This window comes from Urocampus carinirostris, chromosome 14, assembly GCF_059441175.1.
Source record: "Urocampus carinirostris isolate Australia breed hairy pipefish chromosome 14, RoL_Ucar_1.0, whole genome shotgun sequence".
NCBI classification, from domain to species: domain Eukaryota; kingdom Metazoa; phylum Chordata; class Actinopteri; order Syngnathiformes; family Syngnathidae; genus Urocampus; species Urocampus carinirostris.
In genome coordinates, this window is record NC_142362.1 from 24117531 (window position 1) to 24136491 (window position 18961).

The 18961-nt window shown below is 38.5% G+C and overlaps 1 protein-coding gene across 2 annotated transcripts in view; it reads left to right on the forward strand.

Moving 5' to 3' along the window:
• cmss1 (cms1 ribosomal small subunit homolog) overlaps positions 1-17882 on the forward strand; it is a 36597-nt gene extending 18715 nt beyond the window's left edge. The window contains exons 2-10 of one of the 2 annotated variants that reach the window (XM_088353074.1): positions 6923-7062; positions 7873-7920; positions 7990-8125; positions 8188-8247; positions 9624-9726; positions 9850-9910; positions 11079-11166; positions 11244-11332; positions 17601-17882. In XM_088353074.1, the coding sequence (XP_088209200.1) occupies positions 6923-7062; positions 7873-7920; positions 7990-8125; positions 8188-8247; positions 9624-9726; positions 9850-9910; positions 11079-11166; positions 11244-11332; positions 17601-17684 (809 nt within the window). In that variant the 3' untranslated portion in view covers positions 17685-17882. The remainder of the gene's footprint in view (positions 1-6922; positions 7063-7872; positions 7921-7989; positions 8126-8187; positions 8248-9623; positions 9727-9849; positions 9911-11078; positions 11167-11243; positions 11333-17600) is intronic. The other variant, XM_088353075.1, reaches the window with a different exon arrangement.
• Positions 17883-18961: the final 1079 nt, after the last annotated feature.

Sequence of the window (18961 nt, forward strand, 5' to 3'; positions counted from 1 at the left end):
CGCTAAAGGCGCATCAAGCGTTATACATGACACAGACTTATCAAAGTTGTAGATAATAAAATGAAAGACGGCTCCAGAGGAAATATACATTTTCAGGCCATCACATACTTCATGATACAGTTCCCAGCCGACCCCTAGTACAGACTGATTCTAACGGCGTCTACTTAATCTGTCTAATGGTTTTAGGAGAAGTGCTGTCCATTTTTAAGTGTAATATAAATCAGGACGAGTCTTGCACCTTTTTCTGTAAAGTTTTTTACTTTTAAATATTTCTCGTATAGTTCAAAACCAGTAAACGCACTCCAATTAGGAAACTAATCATCCTGTCAGACCTGTCCAAAATAAGCTGAGCTGTATGCCAGAGTTTAAAACATTTTCTAAATTCTGGTTTGGTTCCCTCAACTGTGGTCCATTTCAAATGGCAAATTATTCAACTGGCATTTACTGTGTAGTTGAGTCAGCATTAAGTGTGGAAAAAGATTTGCGTTGACTCAGAACAAATTAACCAACAATCATCCAACCAATGTATTTGTTCTGCTCCTTGCTAAATGATAAGCTCTACAGATTTGTGAACTGAAAATGTTTGACAACATTGATATTATCCAAAACTAAAGTAAAGCTGGATTGTTACATTACCGCACTAAAGATCACTTGCCCCAAACTAGAGCTTAATATAAGTCGCTTTTCTTAAAAGATTCTTAAAACGGGGCCAAAATAACCGTTCCGTCAAAATAGGGGTGGGCAGCATGTCCTTTATCTTTATGGAGGATTTTCTTTTTTCAACTAAGGTGATAAAATGTGTAACTGCTGCTTCACTGCATTTTTTTTCCGATTATCCTATATGTAAATTATATTTTCCTCTATCCGGGATGTAAAACTTACTTCGGCTCAGACTTTCTGTTCTCAGGTTCAGATAAAAAAAAAATGTCAACTCCAAATTTTTAGCTTTATTCTTCGATATTGTGCTTTATAATTCCTCCTACATTAGTAACCTACTCTGCATATTTATAATCACGGGTGACAAGGATCCTTGCAAAAGACAACAAATGTATTCACAAATAATGGGGGAAAATATTTTCATGTTTGGCATTGAATTACTGGTTTATTCTAACAATTGAGTGAATGCAGTTTTATAACTGAATTAGAGGTAAGATCTTGGAACCGGGCTTAAAATGTGAATCATTAAGTCCGGCCGAGCCGGGCTGAGTATCTCTCTCGTCGTTATTTTTTTCGTGTTTTTTTTTTTTTTTTTTTTTTTTTTTCCTTCGTGAAGGATCTGCACAGCATGCACTTACTTTTACTCAATTCATTATTTAGATGACTGCTTTTCACTTCTACTTGAATAATATTTTTCTGAACTAAAAATATTTTTACTTGAGTAACTCACTTAGGCGCTGCAGAAGTTACATTATTCAGATAACTCTATCATTAAGAACATGCTTACCAAACTATCAGTTTAACCCCAAATCACTAATTTCCAAAGAAATTTTTCTCCTCTGTGTCACCGTAGAAGATGCGGCGCTTCCTCATCCCAACTCTACGTCCCTTACGTCACACAATGTGTCCGCTTCTCGCCAATAGCTTATAAGGTTTACTTTCTTTCTGCTTTTCGGCCAATATTTCACTACTTGTACCTTGTAATCTGAAGGATATTGTTCGGTTTTCTGTACCATTTCCTTCAGTTTCATTTTGCTGCACTTTGCCTAAATGCGCACTTGAAGTGTGCACTTGATTTTAGGAACTGTCCCTGAAGTAAACCCGAAGCTGCGTACCTCAGCTAAAAGGCACCGTGCAAAGTAAAGCTTCGGGGTTTACTTCAGTCCGGTAACCTCAAATCAAGCTAATTTGGTGGGTTTTGGCTTCTATAACCCAGAGCAAGGTCGGGTTGGGCTGGATTTTTTCCAGGCCCGATCTTACCTCAGGGATGTCGAAGGATGTTGAACAGGCAGGATCAGGAAAAGAATGTCGACTCTGAAAGTGTCCCTTTGTTTTTCAGTACTATGCCTTATCATTCAGCCTATATTAGTAACATAGCTAACATATTGTAATCCCAAATACTAAACTCAACACATTTATTGACAAACAATGGCAAAAATTATTTGCATGTTTAGCGTTGAATGTGTTTATTGGTTTATTTGTAACAGTTAAGTCAAAGGAGTTTAACACCTGAACCAACTCACGACTCTATACAAACCCAACGCTGCCTTCTAGTGGACAGCGAGAGCATTTGGTTTGCATTCATAAAAAAAAAAAAAAAAGCAACCTATTGATGGAAATGACCTCTAGAGCTTTGCCTCTTTTTTGACATGCTCGAAAATTTATCGCGGCCCTGATTAAATCATCCAACGGGCCGGTGCCAGCCCAATGTCCATGTGTTTGACATTTCTCCTGTTTTTTTTTCCTCATATTATTTGAGTTTTTCACTCCTGTGTGGCTGCAAGAAATGAGGAAAGATGAAATAAGAACACAAGAAAAATAATACTGCGCAAAGTGATGTGCTTACAGAACAAGAAAGTTTACTCAGTTTACTGTTATATCACTTGACTGTATTTTCCTACTTGATAGCTTTTCTCGAGTAGTTGCAATGTATCTACAAACAATAAATGACAAAAGGTTAACTGTATACTGTATTTCACCTTGTTCTGCCTTTTTGTCAGATTTCCAAATATATCAAATACATCTAAATGTATTATCGTACTTACTTTTAGGTAATTTTTGTCAAAATTTTATACAGCATTTGAATGTTTCTTTTTGTTTCCTTACTGTTGCTCTTGCTTAATTTTACTTTTTTTAGGTGCATATCGGTGGTCTATTCATTATTGTGTTTGCCCAGATACTTAAATCACATGGTAGGCATCAAGTTGGAAAAACCAAACAATGACTGCTTGGCGGTTCCGTAATGTAATAAATAAGCTCAACATTTTTGGGGTATGATGTAAACTGTCCTTTGAGAAGATTTTTTTCTTCTCCTCTCCCCTGAATAAGATTTCTTTGACGGATGGTTGTGAAATTCTACTGTTGGCTATATTGTGTCTTTTGCTTTCTCTAAACACACACACACACAGCACACTTAATAGAAGCTAGATTCCACAATTATTAAGTCAGTTTTGGAAGTGGAATTATTATGATTGCTGTCACTTGGGACTTTAGCAATGTACCATGTGCAAATAAAAGTGACGTTTTCTACCCGGCTAATTCATGCATTTTTTCTCATGGCCACCAGGGATGCCCAGGCAGTAGAGGTTGGAGTGAATATGGAATATGTATCGTGGAAGATGCAAGTTTAATGTAACTTTGCGCTTTCTGCATGAACAAAACTAGCATGAACAGACCTTCATCATGGAAAGGGTGTCAATTAAAAGGGCAGGGCTAATTACCATATTGGGAATGATTTTACTAATTTTATTTGTAAACCGAAATAATGTGGGGAAACGAACGGATTATGAGAAGCAACGTCCAACGAAGCAGCAACATTTTAGGCAGATTCCTATTTATCTGTCGGCATTATCGTGTGTTTTGGAATAAATATTTTACACATTTATACTGTAGCACTTCTTCCGATTTGGTAAACCCAACCAGTTTTTGCTCTGGTGATCAAATATTTTGTTTAATTAATCAAAAACATCTGGTCGATTGGAGTAAGGTGTCTTATGTTTCAATGCAAGATGACCACAAGGCCTGGTTTTAATATAGATCTTTGGGTTACGTATCACTTTATAAATCATCTCACAAGACAAGCGGCAGACACAGAATTGCTTTAATATGGGCAGCAATTTGTTATTGAAACTGACACTCAAGAGTCCTTCCTACGCTTTCCGTACATCCAATTACCATAGCAACAGAAGCACCGGGCTGTTCAAAAAATGTTTTTGTCTGTCATCAGTCGCCATCTGGATTTCTCATTCTCTACGCTTTTTCTTAATGTCTGGAGGGGTAACGTTGTGGTGGTCACCATGGCAGCTGGTCACTTTTAGCTGAGTTAAGGTGTGAAAAGTATAAATGGAGGATAATATAATTCCTCTATACAAGGCATTTCAAACATACGGCCGTCAGGTGATTTATTCCATTAAATTTCCAAGCATGTAGAAAAAAGAAGTGAGGCTCTAGTTCATTCCTATCAAGAGCTATGATTTATTTCAATATAAGCAGGCCAATTTTTCTCTCCGGCCACTAGTGGGCAGTGGTGAGTTTATATAGAGTGGTGAGTTGGTGGTTGAAGTAAACCAGTTAACAGATTCAATGGCAAACATGCCCAAAAAAATCCCATTGTTTGTGAATAAATATTTTGATTTTAGAATCCGTGATTATAATATGTTCACTAGGTTACTCGGATAGGCTAAATGATTGAGCATTATACTGAAAAATAAAGGGACACATTTGGAGGAAACATTCTTTTACTAATCCAGCCCGTCTTAGACACTCTAGAATCGGCCCCAGAGCCAAAGTGAACTCGACATCCCTGTTCTATAGCAACACTAAGATCTATTAGATTTTTGTAGTCAAAGGGTAGATTCCCCCCGCATCATTCCTCCAAAATCTCGTTGTCCCAGAAAACAGTTAGTGGTGATAGTATCCTTTAGGTGCCTTTGACTGGCTATTAAAACCAGTCACTGGTATTGATGGAAATGTAACAAATGACAAGGCAAGAGCCATTTTCAGTGTTGTCCACTTCCTCCACTCCCATCGATTTTCTGTTATCTGACTCTCTAGCTATCATCTATTTTTATTTATCTGCGCCATATTTTTCTGTTCTAGTTTTATCTGTGTGTAACAGTTTTTCTTGCAATTGATGTGGTTTGTGGGCGAAAGAACGTTGGTGCGGTTGTCAATGAAATGTAACATTGTCTTTAATGTGCATTTGCATTTAATAAGGATATTGAATATTCATAATAACTATTGTCTTGTTTACATTTACCTTAAAGTTATTGCGATACTTTCGCACTATTGTTTAGGTGTGGGACAAAAAAATCAATGCATGCTTGTATTTATTTTATTATTTTATTTAGGGATTTTTTTGTCCTTATTTCTGCTGCACTTTCATGACTGTTTCATGCAAATTTTGTTGGTATTTTGTAACCCAAAAAAAAGAATGGGAAAAAAAGGAAGATACAGTGGAACCTCTGTTCTTGACCATAATCCGTTCCAGAACCTTGTTCGAAAACCGATTTGTTCGATCACCGAAATCGTTTTTCCCATTAAAAGTAATGTAAAATTGTTTTAATCCGTTCCAACACCCTGAATGTTTACCATGAACGTAAACATGAAGCTAACCCAGGCTAATCGTACGTTGGCGTAATCTTCCGTACGAAAGATTACACTAACATGAACGTGTAAAAATAAAAAAATCAGGTCGTTTACACGTCATTTAGCACCCGGGTCTCCACAAAAAGTGGTGAGCGGTTAAAGGATAAAGAAAAGAATTATGAATAGGATTTCTTACCTTTGTGGTGGTCTGCAGAAGCCATGCTCTATTCCCTCGAAAGAAGGGAAACTCGCACACCTTCTTCATATTTTGCTATTATTTCTTTCTTAAATGCAATAGTTGTACGCACTACTCTTCTTTTTTTCACCTGTAGCATCTTTGCTGCTTGCACCGACCTTCTTCCGAGGCATAATTAGGGGCTAAAACACTCCGTTCACCGATATTAAAAGCGAAAGCGAAAAAAAGTGCGCGCGCACGTCATAACAGTTCTTCATGAGGGGTGGGGGCAATCTACACACTCTACACCCGTACGCCGCTCAGCATCGCACCCTAGCGTACCGGCGTTCGAACTTTGATTTTTTTTTTTAAAGAAAAGCGAAGCAAGATTTTCTCGAAATTTTTGGTCGAGAACCGATTTGTTCGAACTGAGAGGCGTTCGAAAACCGAGGTTCCACTGTACGTCTATTAAAACGGCCTCAAATCGCCTTCTGCTGGACCAAAGTAGTACTACAACCCTAAGACTTCATAAAGATCTAATGCACTTATCTGCATTTATTTAACGTTAGTAGTGGCCCATCAATCACGCAACACAGCTAATCAACCAGGTAATTAGTTGCCAACCTTTTTAATAATCGGATTAATTGATTTAATCAATTTGTTGTTGCAACCCTACTATAGTTGAGTGGTCTTTATCGTCACTATACAAAATTACAACTAAATTGGAGGGCTTCTCATTTCATTGTAGGAAATAAATTTAGAGATTTTGGGACTGGGTTTGGGCAAGATCTTACCTCTATGCCCCCATGATTGCATTTGCTGTGTGCTGTCTGCTGCTGAAAACAATGCACAACATGTTTATATCATTGACAATAAAGACAATTTAATTCACTTAAAAATCCACAAAGCAGTGAACCAGCGATAACTGACGCACTAAGTAGCGAGGCGTGTCTTAAGAAGAATTCTGTCCAAGATCGACTTTTTAAAAATAATTCAGTGGAGAGTTTAGTATTGCTGCAAAATGCAACCAAAAACAGTATTACCACTATCATGTTTTTTATCCGCTGTTTTTGTTGATCACCCCAATTCACGTGTCCGGACTTTTGAGGGATGCTTCTTTTTAAATACATCCTGTCCTTGGTTTTATTTTTGCTCAGAACTATTGTGTCGTGAATTTTTCTTGAGTCTTATCTTTGCTTTCTCTCCCGCTGTGTTTTTCATTTACGGCTTTTTCTCTCTCATCTGGTAGAAGCGACATTTACAAGAGGAATAAAGCTCCGTTTTCGGTTGGAAAGGATTCGTTCAACAATGTGTTTACTATTGTAGTTGGAGCGCTGCACTCTGTCATCCTGACAGATGGTTCTAATATTCTTCCCGCTTTTGTAGCTTCACAATATTATTGTGTATAACTTATTCATCCAGAATAGAACCACCACCCCCCGGCCCCCTTTAACACCTTTTTTAGTTCTTTTTTTTTATGTTTTATTTTTTTTTGCTACATAGATGACTCTGAAGAGGAGGGTGAGGCTGAAAAGAACAAAAGCACGACTGAAACAATTCAAGAAAAGCCAAACATACCAAAGAATGCAAAAAAGAGAAAGACAGGACCAGAAAAATCGGTGACAGCGAAAAAGACGAAAAAGGTACTCCAGAGTAATACAAAATCAAGAATTCACCATGTTTTGTCTTTATTCATAGGAGATGTATATTCTGGGATGGAAAATACATCTATACGGGTGCTTGTAATCCTTGAAAAATGCTTGAATTTTAATTTTTGATTTTCAAGGACTGAAAAGTGCTTGAATTTTGGATGTAGTGCTTGAAATTGTTGTCATGCTTCTTAACAAGTCTGCTTAGAAACCAGCTGCAGCTGGCATTAGTTTGTTCGACATTATCCGATGAAGCGCCATCTTTCCTTACAAGCCAAGCACAAGCAGACAGCTGCATGCTACACCTAAACAGGGCACTATGAAATGTGTATTAGTGCAAGGATTATGTATCAATTATAGACATTTATTATGTGCCGTGCAAAAAATTAGGCTAGTGTTTTCCAGTGGGAAATTGTAATGGGAAGAACTTCCTACAACTAAAAATGTAATCTACTCTTCAGTCATTTTTACCCACGTTTAGATCCACACATATGTTCACGATTTTACTCAAGATCTAAAAATCACATCTCTTTATAAATGCACACATCAAAATAAAATTGCATATGTAAATTGCAGATATATTTGGTTCTCTGTAAAATACAAGACTCATACAAGATTTTTTTAATGTATCTGGAAAAATTGTATAATTGGCTTTGAAGTTCTTAGAAAGTGCTTGAATTCAGTCATGAAATGCTGTACAAACCCTGAATACAAGACTCTGCTCACATAGAGCTTTCATGCTTTGCTATATTATATTTGAGGAAAAAATATCAAGTAAATCTCACATGTTCAAACATTCCAAAGCAGGACAGCAATGATGAGACGGCAACCAAACCACCCAGAAGGAAAAAGGTAGGCCAAACTGGTATAGCTAGAGCAAACAGTCAGTTCTTCTTCATATTTCAAGTGTCTTTCTCGAAGAAAAAGAAGACCATCACAGATGTGTTGGCCACTTCTGAGCCTAAGCCCGCCTGTCCAGCGGATCTTCAAAACTTGATTTCGGGATACTTCTCAGATAAGGTCTCTATCATCGAGCTGGAGGAGCTCAAACTACCAGGTGAGTTTTAACACAACCTCTTACAACCTTTTGCCCAACCTGAATTTCCACCTATCTCCCAGATTCTTGCTTCCTGGCATGCAATGACCAGACCCACACCCTCTCATCCTATCTCAAAGAGAGTGAGTCTCGCCGACGTGACATCTTTGTCAATCTTGAATTTCCAATATGGAGGGGAAATGTAGATGGTTTAGACATACATTGCCTGGCAAAAGTATTGACCACCTATAGAGCGTTATGTCATATTGCCACAGTTCAGGCTTCAAACCTAAAGATAAAAAAATGAAAATATTATCGAATACAACCATGGGACACAATTGTGAGGTGGAACAAAATTATTGAATACTTTCCATTATACTTACAACAAAAAAACTGAAAAGTAGTAAATGTTTGCCCTTTGTTCTCTTAGCTCAGCCAACTTACTTTAGAAGTTCCCTGATAACTTCGGAAATATCTAATGTCAAACCTAAATTACTAACAATGACAGTGCACCTAAGAGTAGTTAAGTCTCAGTTTGAATGCACTTGAACAAACATAATGTAACATTATTATAGCATTATAACGACCAAAAACACACCAGTCAGGTCTGTGATAAAGTTGTGGAAAACTTCAAAGCAGAAGTGGGATACAAGAATATTTCACTGTGCGAGCAATAATATCGAAATAAAACCACTGCAAGACTTGGCCATCCACCTGAATTTTCAGCTTAAACAAGCATAAAACTAATCAGACAAGCAATCAATAGAACCATTGTCACATTGGATGATCTGCAGCTGTTGTGGGACAACCTGTGCATGAGACAACTATAAGCCGTAATCTGCATAATTATGCCCTTAATTGAAGAGTTGCAAGAAGAAAGCCCTTTCTCAGAGAATACCAGAAACAGTCCTATTTGTAAGAAGTTGGAAACAAAAGTGAGACCAACATTGTACTTTTTGGACTGAATGAAAAGTGTTACGTTTGGCGTTAGAGTAACACCGCACATCACCTAGAAAACAAGATCCCACCGTCAAACATTGTGGTAGCAGCATCATGCTCTGGGGCTGCTTTTCTTAGCAGGAACTGGGAAGATTGTTAGAGTAGATGGGAATATGGATGAATCAAAATCTGTTGGAGTCTACAACAGACCTGAGAATTGTGAATCTTACAACAGGACAACAACCCTAAACATAAAGCTAAATCGACAACCTATTTGTTTAAAACTCATAAAGGTGTAGGAATGGCCAAGCCAGGGTCCAGACCTCAAGCCTGGAGAGCAAGGGTGGGCATACTACGGCGCATGTGATAGATAGTTTTGGATCTATTACTTTTGCGAAGCACTGTATAGTTTTAAAATTACCTAACGCTGTCTTTATAGTCTGGTTATTATGAAAGTAATAATGGGAGAAAAAAGGTGAGATGCTGTGAATATACTCTACTGTATGTCTGTTTAGCCTGGGTTTTTTTCAGGGCTGTTATTAATGAATTTCTCATTCACCATTCTTTTGTTTTCTCTTAGTTTGTCCCAAATGGGCCAAAATTCAGAAAGAACACTCGCAAAAACAGTCTGCTGTTATGCTTATCGTCTGCAGCTCTGCCCTCCGCGCCATTGAACTCATAAAGTAAGGTTTTCGTTTTGATATTTACTTATATTTCATTCTCTCTGACTTCATCTATCATGAAGTTACTTTGATGTTCGATAATTCGAGGCACTGTTGATTTCACTTTTTATTTTTGCTCTCCAGGCAACTGACAACATTCAAGGGTGAAGCCAAGGCTATCAAGCTTTTTGCAAAACACATAAAGGTTGTGTAGAGTTTCACTCTTATTTTATTTAGTTATTACGGGACTGGTTGGTTCCAGGTCTGAAAGTCTCTCACTTTTTGGAAAAATTCCCTTTTTTAAGTAAAAAAGGGAGACCTACGTGAATTGAGTTGAAGATACTTAAGATTATACAATAAACTAAAAAGATGTTATTTGGTAAGATCGATCATTGCAGTTCATGGAATCCCAACCCTACATTTAGAACTACAACGCTTAACTCACTTTATTGATCGATTTGGTGCATTTTATATTTATTTTTTTGGGCATGCGGCTCTACACAAAAACATTACAATAGCAACCAGAGTGTGTAGCAGTGAGTGGGCACGGAGTTGCCCAGGGAGATATTGCGCAAAAGTTGAATAAAGAAAGGCTAACCTAATAAGCGCAGCGTGAACTAGTCGGCTGGCGCATTTTGGCTTAATTATAAGCATGTTTGCCGATTCTAATTTTAGTTGTAGTTTTTTTCTCCTTTGCTTTTATTTCATTGATCCTTCATTAAGAACAAACTTCTCCTTCTTTGACCAGGGGACAGATGAGTGGAAATTGCAGCTATGTATACTGTATTACCCTTTTCAAAAACATCATTAATACCATCTTTGCTAGGTTTGCATTACTTTTTGGAATCTCAAAAACGACAATAATATACATATTCATCAAAGCTCTGATGGCCATTTGACAAGCATTTTAGATTGGCATAGCAATAAAACAATTCGCTACGAAACGACTGTTCCAATTATACATTCAAGAAAGTTCAATGAAATGAGAATACAGTATAGCCCGCATCTATGCTTTTAATGCAGTTTAGTTAAAATAATGCAACATACCAAGAAAGTCCATGTATCTCTGGGGCTAAACTTAGCCTAGTTGTTAGCCTGGAAAGGAGCAGGCTAGCTGTAGAGAATGAATCGCCACAGTAACTGAACTGAGCTAAATTTAACCTGCTTTCATGCAATTGACCTCAGGCTAAATTCAGCCAGAATATTGAATGTATCAATATTTATTAGGTTATACATTGTCTTCTCCACACCCTTTCTAAACCACCTAGTCGTTTTCATGTCTGGTTTTCGCAGTTTTACAAGTCAAATATGACAATATGGGAAATGGTAAAGAAATGGTAAGGTTGACGCGTTTTGTCTTTTGTTGTACAAAGATCAAGGAGCAGGTGAAGCTTCTGCAAAAAGGCGTCTTTCACATCGGAGTGGGGACACCTTGTAGGATCAGTGATCTTATCAAAAGCGGTAAATGCACCATTGACCACTTAAAATATTGAATATAAAATTGATTCATCCCTGCAATGACTTTTCTGTTCCTCTAGATGGCCTGAGTTTGCATGCGTTGCGCTTTCTGGTTCTGGACTGGAATTGGAGAGACCAGAAGTGCAGGAGGATGATGGACATTCCTGAGGTAGGACACTCCCCCCTGTTGGTGTAACATTACACTGCACTACATTACATTGGATCAGGAATGTCGAAATCATTCTGGTTTTTGGACCGGATCCAGACTTTGTTTTCAGTTGGGCCAGATCAGTAAAAGAATGTCAACTCCAACTTTTTAGCTTTCTTTTCTAGGATCATGCATTATTATTCAGTATGTTCGCTGATACCATACCTTTAATCATCATCGGATCAACAATAGTTGTTTAGTCTAATAAGATGATGAGCAGAATTTCTTTGCATTAAACTCCCTGTCTCACTTACCATGCTGGTGGGTTTGACTTGTTTGCTTTGTCAATACATTTCATTACTAGTGTATTTATCATTCAGTAGTGGGTACATGTTCATCAATCAAGCTTGATTTTGATCTAAAAATGCACCAGATCGATGCGTTTGTATTTAAAATGTAACAACGAAAATCCGGGTGGTGCATGCCCCCAGATGCTTCCAGACCAGGGATTTCAAAACTCAGTTTGCCTTAGGGGCTGGATCCCGACTTTCTGTACTCAAGCAGGCCAGATCAGTAAAAGGATGTCGACTCCAAATGTCACGTCAAATCATGTTTATTTGTATAGCCCTTAATCACAAGAAGTCTCAAAGGGTTGTACAGACCACAGATTATTACACACCACAGATTATTATCACACCATCCCCTAATCTAAAACCTACATTAGGGCAAAGAAAAACTCAACAAAAAAAACTCAACATGAGGAAAATGAACAGACCTTGAAAAGGGACCGCACATGAGGTAATCCCCCTCCCAGGATGACCAGACTGCAATGGATGTTGCAATGACAATTAATACACATATATTGTCAACATAAAATATAGGTTATTCACATGCTATAGAATAGAAGTGTGTTTTAAGCCGAAATTTAAATAGTTCCACCGAGGTTGCAGATCTAATCTCAGGGGGCAGAGCATTCCTCAACATCGGATGGAGAACGCTCTTGAACCTGCGGATCTCTTCTTGGCTCTTGGGATCACTAGTAGACCAGCATTTTCAGAGCGGAGGCTCTGGACCGGAATATAGGGGGAAATTAAATCTGAAAGATATGAAAGAGTAAGTCCATGCATGATTTTATATACTACCAACAGAACCTTAAAATCACAGCTTAGGCTAACAGGGAGCCTATGTAGGTTTGCTAAAATCGGGGTACTGTGATCAAACTTTCTTGTCTTAGTTAAAAGCCCTGCTGCAGAATTTTTTACCAGATGAAGGCTCATGATTTTGGACTTCGGGAGACCGTAGAGTAGTAGTACATTACAGTAATCGAGACGGGAGGTACCAAATGCATAAATTATAATCCCCGCATCGGACTGGGACAGCATAGGGCGAATTTTAGCAATGTTGCGAAGGTTGGAAAAAGATGTTATCGTAATATTCTAAATGTATGTTTGGAAGGACAGTTTGGGGTCAAGTGACACCTACATTTTTGACTGAGTCACTCTATGTGATATTACATTTGTCAATGTTCAGAGCGGTTTTCGAGAACAAGTCACGGCATTTAGATTAACCAATAATTAACATTTTAGCTTTAGTTTTGTTGGGCAGGTTTATACTTTATCCTACATTAGTAACCTACCCTACATATTATAATCACAGAAGACAGGGGACCTTTTTGTAAACACAACTCATCGATTCACAAACAATGGGGAAAAAGATTTTCATTTTTGGCATTGAATTTCTTAACTGTTTAATTTTAACAGTTGAGTGAATGCAGTTTTACACCCAAACCAACTCATCAGGCTATACAAACTCAACACTTTACTCTCGTGGACAGAGAAAGCATTTAGCTAGCATTTGTTGGGAAAAAATTTTTTTAAATAACCTAGAGACTCGCAGGATCCAAACTCCAATTTCACCATCTTTTTTAAACTGTACTGTTGTTTTTTTGTTTAGTTCTCTATTTGTTATTTAATTCATATTAAACATTTATTTTTTCCTAAAAACATCAGTTCCCCACCTCTTGCCCAAAGTTAGCTCAGATTAGCAGTGGCACATCAATGAGATCCGCAGGTTGGAGAGTGTTCTCCATCCATGCCCCGGTGCTGTGGAATGTTCTTCCCCCTGAGATTCGATCTGGAAGGTTTAAAGCTTAAAACACACTTCTACTCTATAGCATATGAATAGCCTATACTTTATGTTGATAATATGTGTATCATTTGCCCTCATGTAGGTTAATAGTCTGTAATAATAGTTTGCAATAGTCTTTGATCTGTGCAGCCTTTTGAGAGTCTTTGTGATTAAGGGCTATACAAATAAACATGACTTGACTTGGTCACACATACTTTTCCTGGTGGTTGTCACCTTTGGGATTTTGAATTTACTACAGCCCCTTACAGATACTTACTAATGTTCAATAAAACTTAATCCATTAAGAAAACAACACTGATTTAAAATATAAGCAGAAATGCATGAACTATGATGATTAATTTTTTTAAGATTTTTTTCAAGATGGCGACTGCGCATGGATACATGCTTGCGGCGAGCTCTCCAGCTAATCTTCTATTTATTGCCGTTCTCTTGTCTTTTTTGCTTTCACTTTTGGACACATGTGTGGCCAAAAACACTTACAGTAGGGACGAACTTATTCGGTTGGGTGGGCGTCTAAATTTCGATTATTCGGGCACTTTTTATACCGCCCATGATATACCGAGCGAACTTCAAAGAGACCCGGCATCCTTGTGGACAGCTATTCCTCTTAAAAAACGGCGGCGGCGGCCCCGTAAAGAAAGAAAACAGAAACGTGGTTGCCGTGCAGGTAGATGTGTGAAGCGTGTGAAGTCCAAGCAGCAAGATGGACGCGAGGATGTAACTAATTCCACCATTCATTCCTCGCCGGACAACCGACGCTTTGAACTCAGCGCTCACGAGCGGCCACAACGCCGGGAGCTTTTGAAGATCTCGACAAAGACTACAAAGAGTTCAGCTAAGTCAAATGATTCAGCAAAGCTGAAATTTGGTCTGTTAAATATTAGATCGCTTGCTCCAAAAGCTTTACTTGTTGATAACATTATTCGTGATTATAAACTTAACTGTATGGGTCTTTGTGAAACGTGGTTACGCCCGGATGAGCACTTAGCGCTAAATTATGCCTCTCCCCCAGACTACGAGAGTAGTCATATAGCACGCACACTGAAAAGGGGTGGTGGTGTTGCGCTAATCTCTGAAAAATCGCTCAAATTTAATACACGTACCTCTAATAATTACAAAACGTTTGAGGCTCTTGTGATGCGGTCCCCTCAATTGTCAATTGATGTAATAACTATCTATCGTGCACCTGGGCCATACACAACTTTCTTAGACGAATTTGCTGAACTTTTGTCTGAACTAGTAACCTATGCAGACAAAATTATAATTATGGGAGACTTTAACATTCATATGAACTCCCCACACAGTTCACTTACTATTGCGTTTAGTTCTCTAATTGATGCATTTGGTTTTACTCAACTGGTTGACTTGCCAACCCATAAAAATGGGAACACGCTAGACTTGATTCTGACTCGAGGAGTTTTAACCTCAAACATTATGGTGCTACCGTGTACTACTGTTATCTCTGATCATTATTTAGTGACATTTGAGGTGCTAACTAAATGTAGAGTTAATAAAGCTGAGGGATCTAGCGGACGCAATATAAGCACTGGCACAGTTTCTGAGCTCTTTGAACTCCTTCCTGGAGCAGTTGCGTCCTTTCCTAAATACAATGGCTCGATTGACTCACTCATGAATGAGTTCAATACCACCCTGACTAGTGTGCTGGATTCAATAGCGCCCATAAAACTAAAATCACGTCCTAAAAGACGCACACCTTGGTTTACTGATGAAACTAGAACCCTTAAAAAAGAATGCAGGAAATGGGAGAGAAAATGGCGCGCTACCAAGCTTGAGGTTTTCCATCAAACCTGGTGTGACAGCTTGTTAAAGTATAAAGCGGCCCTTGCCTCTGCAAAATCGGCCTACCTTTCGAAGGTGATTGCGTCTCAAAAGAACAACCCCAAAGCCCTTTTTGACACTGTAGCATCGCTTACAAGGCAACAGCCTATCGCAGACAGTTCGACACACTCTGCTCAGGACTTAATGGTCTTCTTCACTAAGAAGATTCAATACATACAGGAAGAAATTGCAAAAGATATTGTTAGTACCACACGTATTAAAGGACTGAAATTTACAGATGCACGACAGGGTGGCTGCCCTGGGAAAATGGCCGGTTTTAGTGAACTGTCACTTGATGATCTCAAACAAGTGGTGAATGCGGCCAAACCGACAACTTGCCAGTTCGACCCGCTCCCAGGTTCACTTATTAAAAGTCTTTTTAGCGTCCTTGGGCCTTCAGTTCTAAATATTATAAATACATCACTCTCCTCAGGTGTAGTTCCAGCAGCTTTTAAGTCCGCCGTTATTAAACCCACACTGAAACGACCCAACCTTGATCCAGAAATATTAAGTAATTACAGACCTTTGTCAAACCTACCTTTCCTCTCTAAAGTACTCGAAAGAGTAGTGGCACAGCAGCTGAATGCTTTCATATCGGAGAATAACCTTTTTGAATCCATGCAATCAGGATTCAGGGCTAACCACTCTACTGAGACAGCTCTGATCAAGGTAACAAATGATCTCCTAATGTCAATGGATTCTGGCGCTTCATCACTTTTGCTGCTGCTGGATCTTAGTGCTGCTTTTGACACAGTGCGCCACAATATCCTACTAGAACGGTTGGAAAAATGGATTGGTCTCTCAGGAGCTGTCCTCTCGTGGTTCAAATCCTACCTCTCAGATAGGACACACTGTGTTAAATATGGTGAAACGACATCTGAGCCCTTTAATGTTACCTGCGGTGTTCCGCAGGGTTCAGTGCTCGGCCCCCTACTTTTCAACATTTACATGCTTCCGTTAGGTGATATTATTCGCAAGTACAATATCAGCTTCCATTGCTATGCAGACGACACTCAACTATATCTTCCGTTGGAGGAATCTTCCACACTAAACTGTGGAAATTTGGAGGCCTGTCTCACTGAGATAAAAGAGTGGATGTCACTCAACTTCTTGCGTCTTAACTCTGAAAAGACTGAAATGTTAGTCATTGGTCCTTCTAAATGCCGGGACTTATTCTCAAAAACTGCTGTGAACATTGACAAATGTCACATCACACAGAGTGACTCAGTTAAAAATTTAGGTGTCATATTTGACCCTGAACTATCCTTTGAGATGCATGTAAAACAAATTACTAGAACTGCCTTCTTCCATCTTCGCAACATTGCTAAAATCCGTTCAATACTGTCTCAGTCTGATGCGGAAACAATAATTCATGCATTTGTTACCTCCCGTCTCGATTACTGCAATGCACTACTCTCCGGTCTCCCGAAGTCCAGAATCAAGTCTCTTCAGCTAGTACAAAATGCCGCAGCGAGGCTCTTAACCAGGACAAAAAAGTACGATCACATAACACCGATTTTGGCTAACCTGCATTGGCTCCCAGTTAGCCAAAGATGTGACTTCAAAGTTCTCTTAGTATTGTACAAAATCATACATGGACTTGCTCCCTCTTATCTTTCAGATCTGATCTGCCACTATGTCCCGGGCCGAAGCCTACGATCTGAGAGTGCTGGTCTTCTGATGATCCCGAGAGCAAAGAAGTCTTCTGCTGGTTCGAGAGCGTTCTCCATCCGGGCACCGGTGCTGTGGAATGCTCTTCCCCCTGAGATTCGATCTGCAACCTCAGTGGAAATGTTTAAATCTAAACTTAAAACTCACTTCTACTCCATTGCATACGAATAACCTACTCCTCTTGTCGGTTGAAAATAGTTTGTGTAATATAGTGTAACAATCTGTGAAGCCCTTTGAGACTCTTCGTGATTTAGGGCTATACAAATAAAAATGACTTGACTTGACTTGACTAATGTGCATTTGTAAAATCCTCATAGGTTGAGAAATTTGCATCGTTTTTTGGGGGGGTTTATTTTGGCACAACATGAGCCTCACCTAGAGGAAGCTGACATAATCTTCCAACATCTTACTGCTGAGGATAACCCCCCCTATTTGAATAAATATGAGGGAAATTATAAATCCGATTTATTGCTTAATCGAAAAAATAATTGGCCGATTCATTGATTACAAAATAAATCTTTAGTTGCGGCCTTAAGTAAATGAAGTTAGGTCACATTCCTTTGTATATATTATTATTTTAATACGAAACCCTTTTTTTCCCCGTGTTTATTTTATTTCTTTATTTTTTCAGGTCAAGATGGACATGATTAAGCTGCTGGAGAGCTGCATCATCGGCAGATGCCGAGCAGCTCAAGTGAAAATTGGACTGTTTTAACTCCACCCTGTCAACTTAAGTCTTGATATATGCTGCATGCTGACGGCAGTTCAAAGCTTTGTCCTCCGTTTGTTTGCCGGCAATCTGCTTTTTACTATTGATACAGGCTGTGTAAAAATATGCAGCCTCATTTGTTCTACACATTGTCTCCATGAGATGTTTTCAATAAAATGAAAGCACCGATTCTGAAAAAGGAAACGTATCCCTGCTGAGATTATTATGTTGTTCCTGGTAAAGAACACTTGCAGTGTTTTTTTATGATGTTGTCCCTCAAAAGAAAACCTAGAAAGGGGTTCTTGCTTCATCAACACAGAGTTCGTACAGGTGCTTGAAATCCTTGCAAATGCTTATATTTTAATGTTGTGTTTTCAAGGTTTGAAACTTTGGGGTAAAGTGCCTTTTAGATGTCTGACTCAATAGACCACACATAAAATAAGAAAACAAATAAACATGCTTAAAAAATGATGCTGACACTGCTCTCTGGTGGCTTTGCTTGGCCTTGCATTTTTTCATCCCTTGTGATTAACGGCAGCTAGTACCATTTTGTACTTTATTGTCCTTTAAAGCGTCATTGCTCCCTACAGGTTGACCTCAAAAGAATAGGTGCATACTACACCTAAACATGGTACTATAAAATGTGAATTAGTGCAAGGTTTACTTATCAATTGTGGACATTTATTATGGGCCATGCAAAAGTTCAGGTAGTGTTCCCCATGGTAAATTGTAATTTGAAAGAACCTCTTGCAACTAAAAATGCATGCAACATATTACTGTCATTTTTACCCAAACCCTATACGGGGAAAGATTCGTCTCAAAAATATTTACACACGTGATGTTTAGATCCACACATATATTCACGTTTTTACTCAAGATCTAAGAATCAGATGTCTTGCTAAATGCACTCCCATGATTAAAAATCGCAGATTTACTATATTTTTGGAGCTGCAAAATCCACAAGTCGCTCTGTATTTCTTTTTTTTAATAGTACTGGTGAAATTGGAAAATTGAATTTTGAAGGTCCTTAAAAGGTGCTTGAATTTGGCAATGGAAAGAATGTACAAGCTCTGTCAATAACGGGTCCATTTAAAAATAGTTTTTTAGTGAGAACCCTCAGTGTTGTAATCCTTAAGATTTAGTCCAAATCAACCAAAATTGGTTCAGTTTGTTAGAGACCCCTACTTTCTTTTTTACAGCAATCCCCCAAACATGTTATTTTGAATAAAATATTTCCACTAAAAATGGGTCACTTCCAGCAAATCGGTTTTAACGCTAAAACC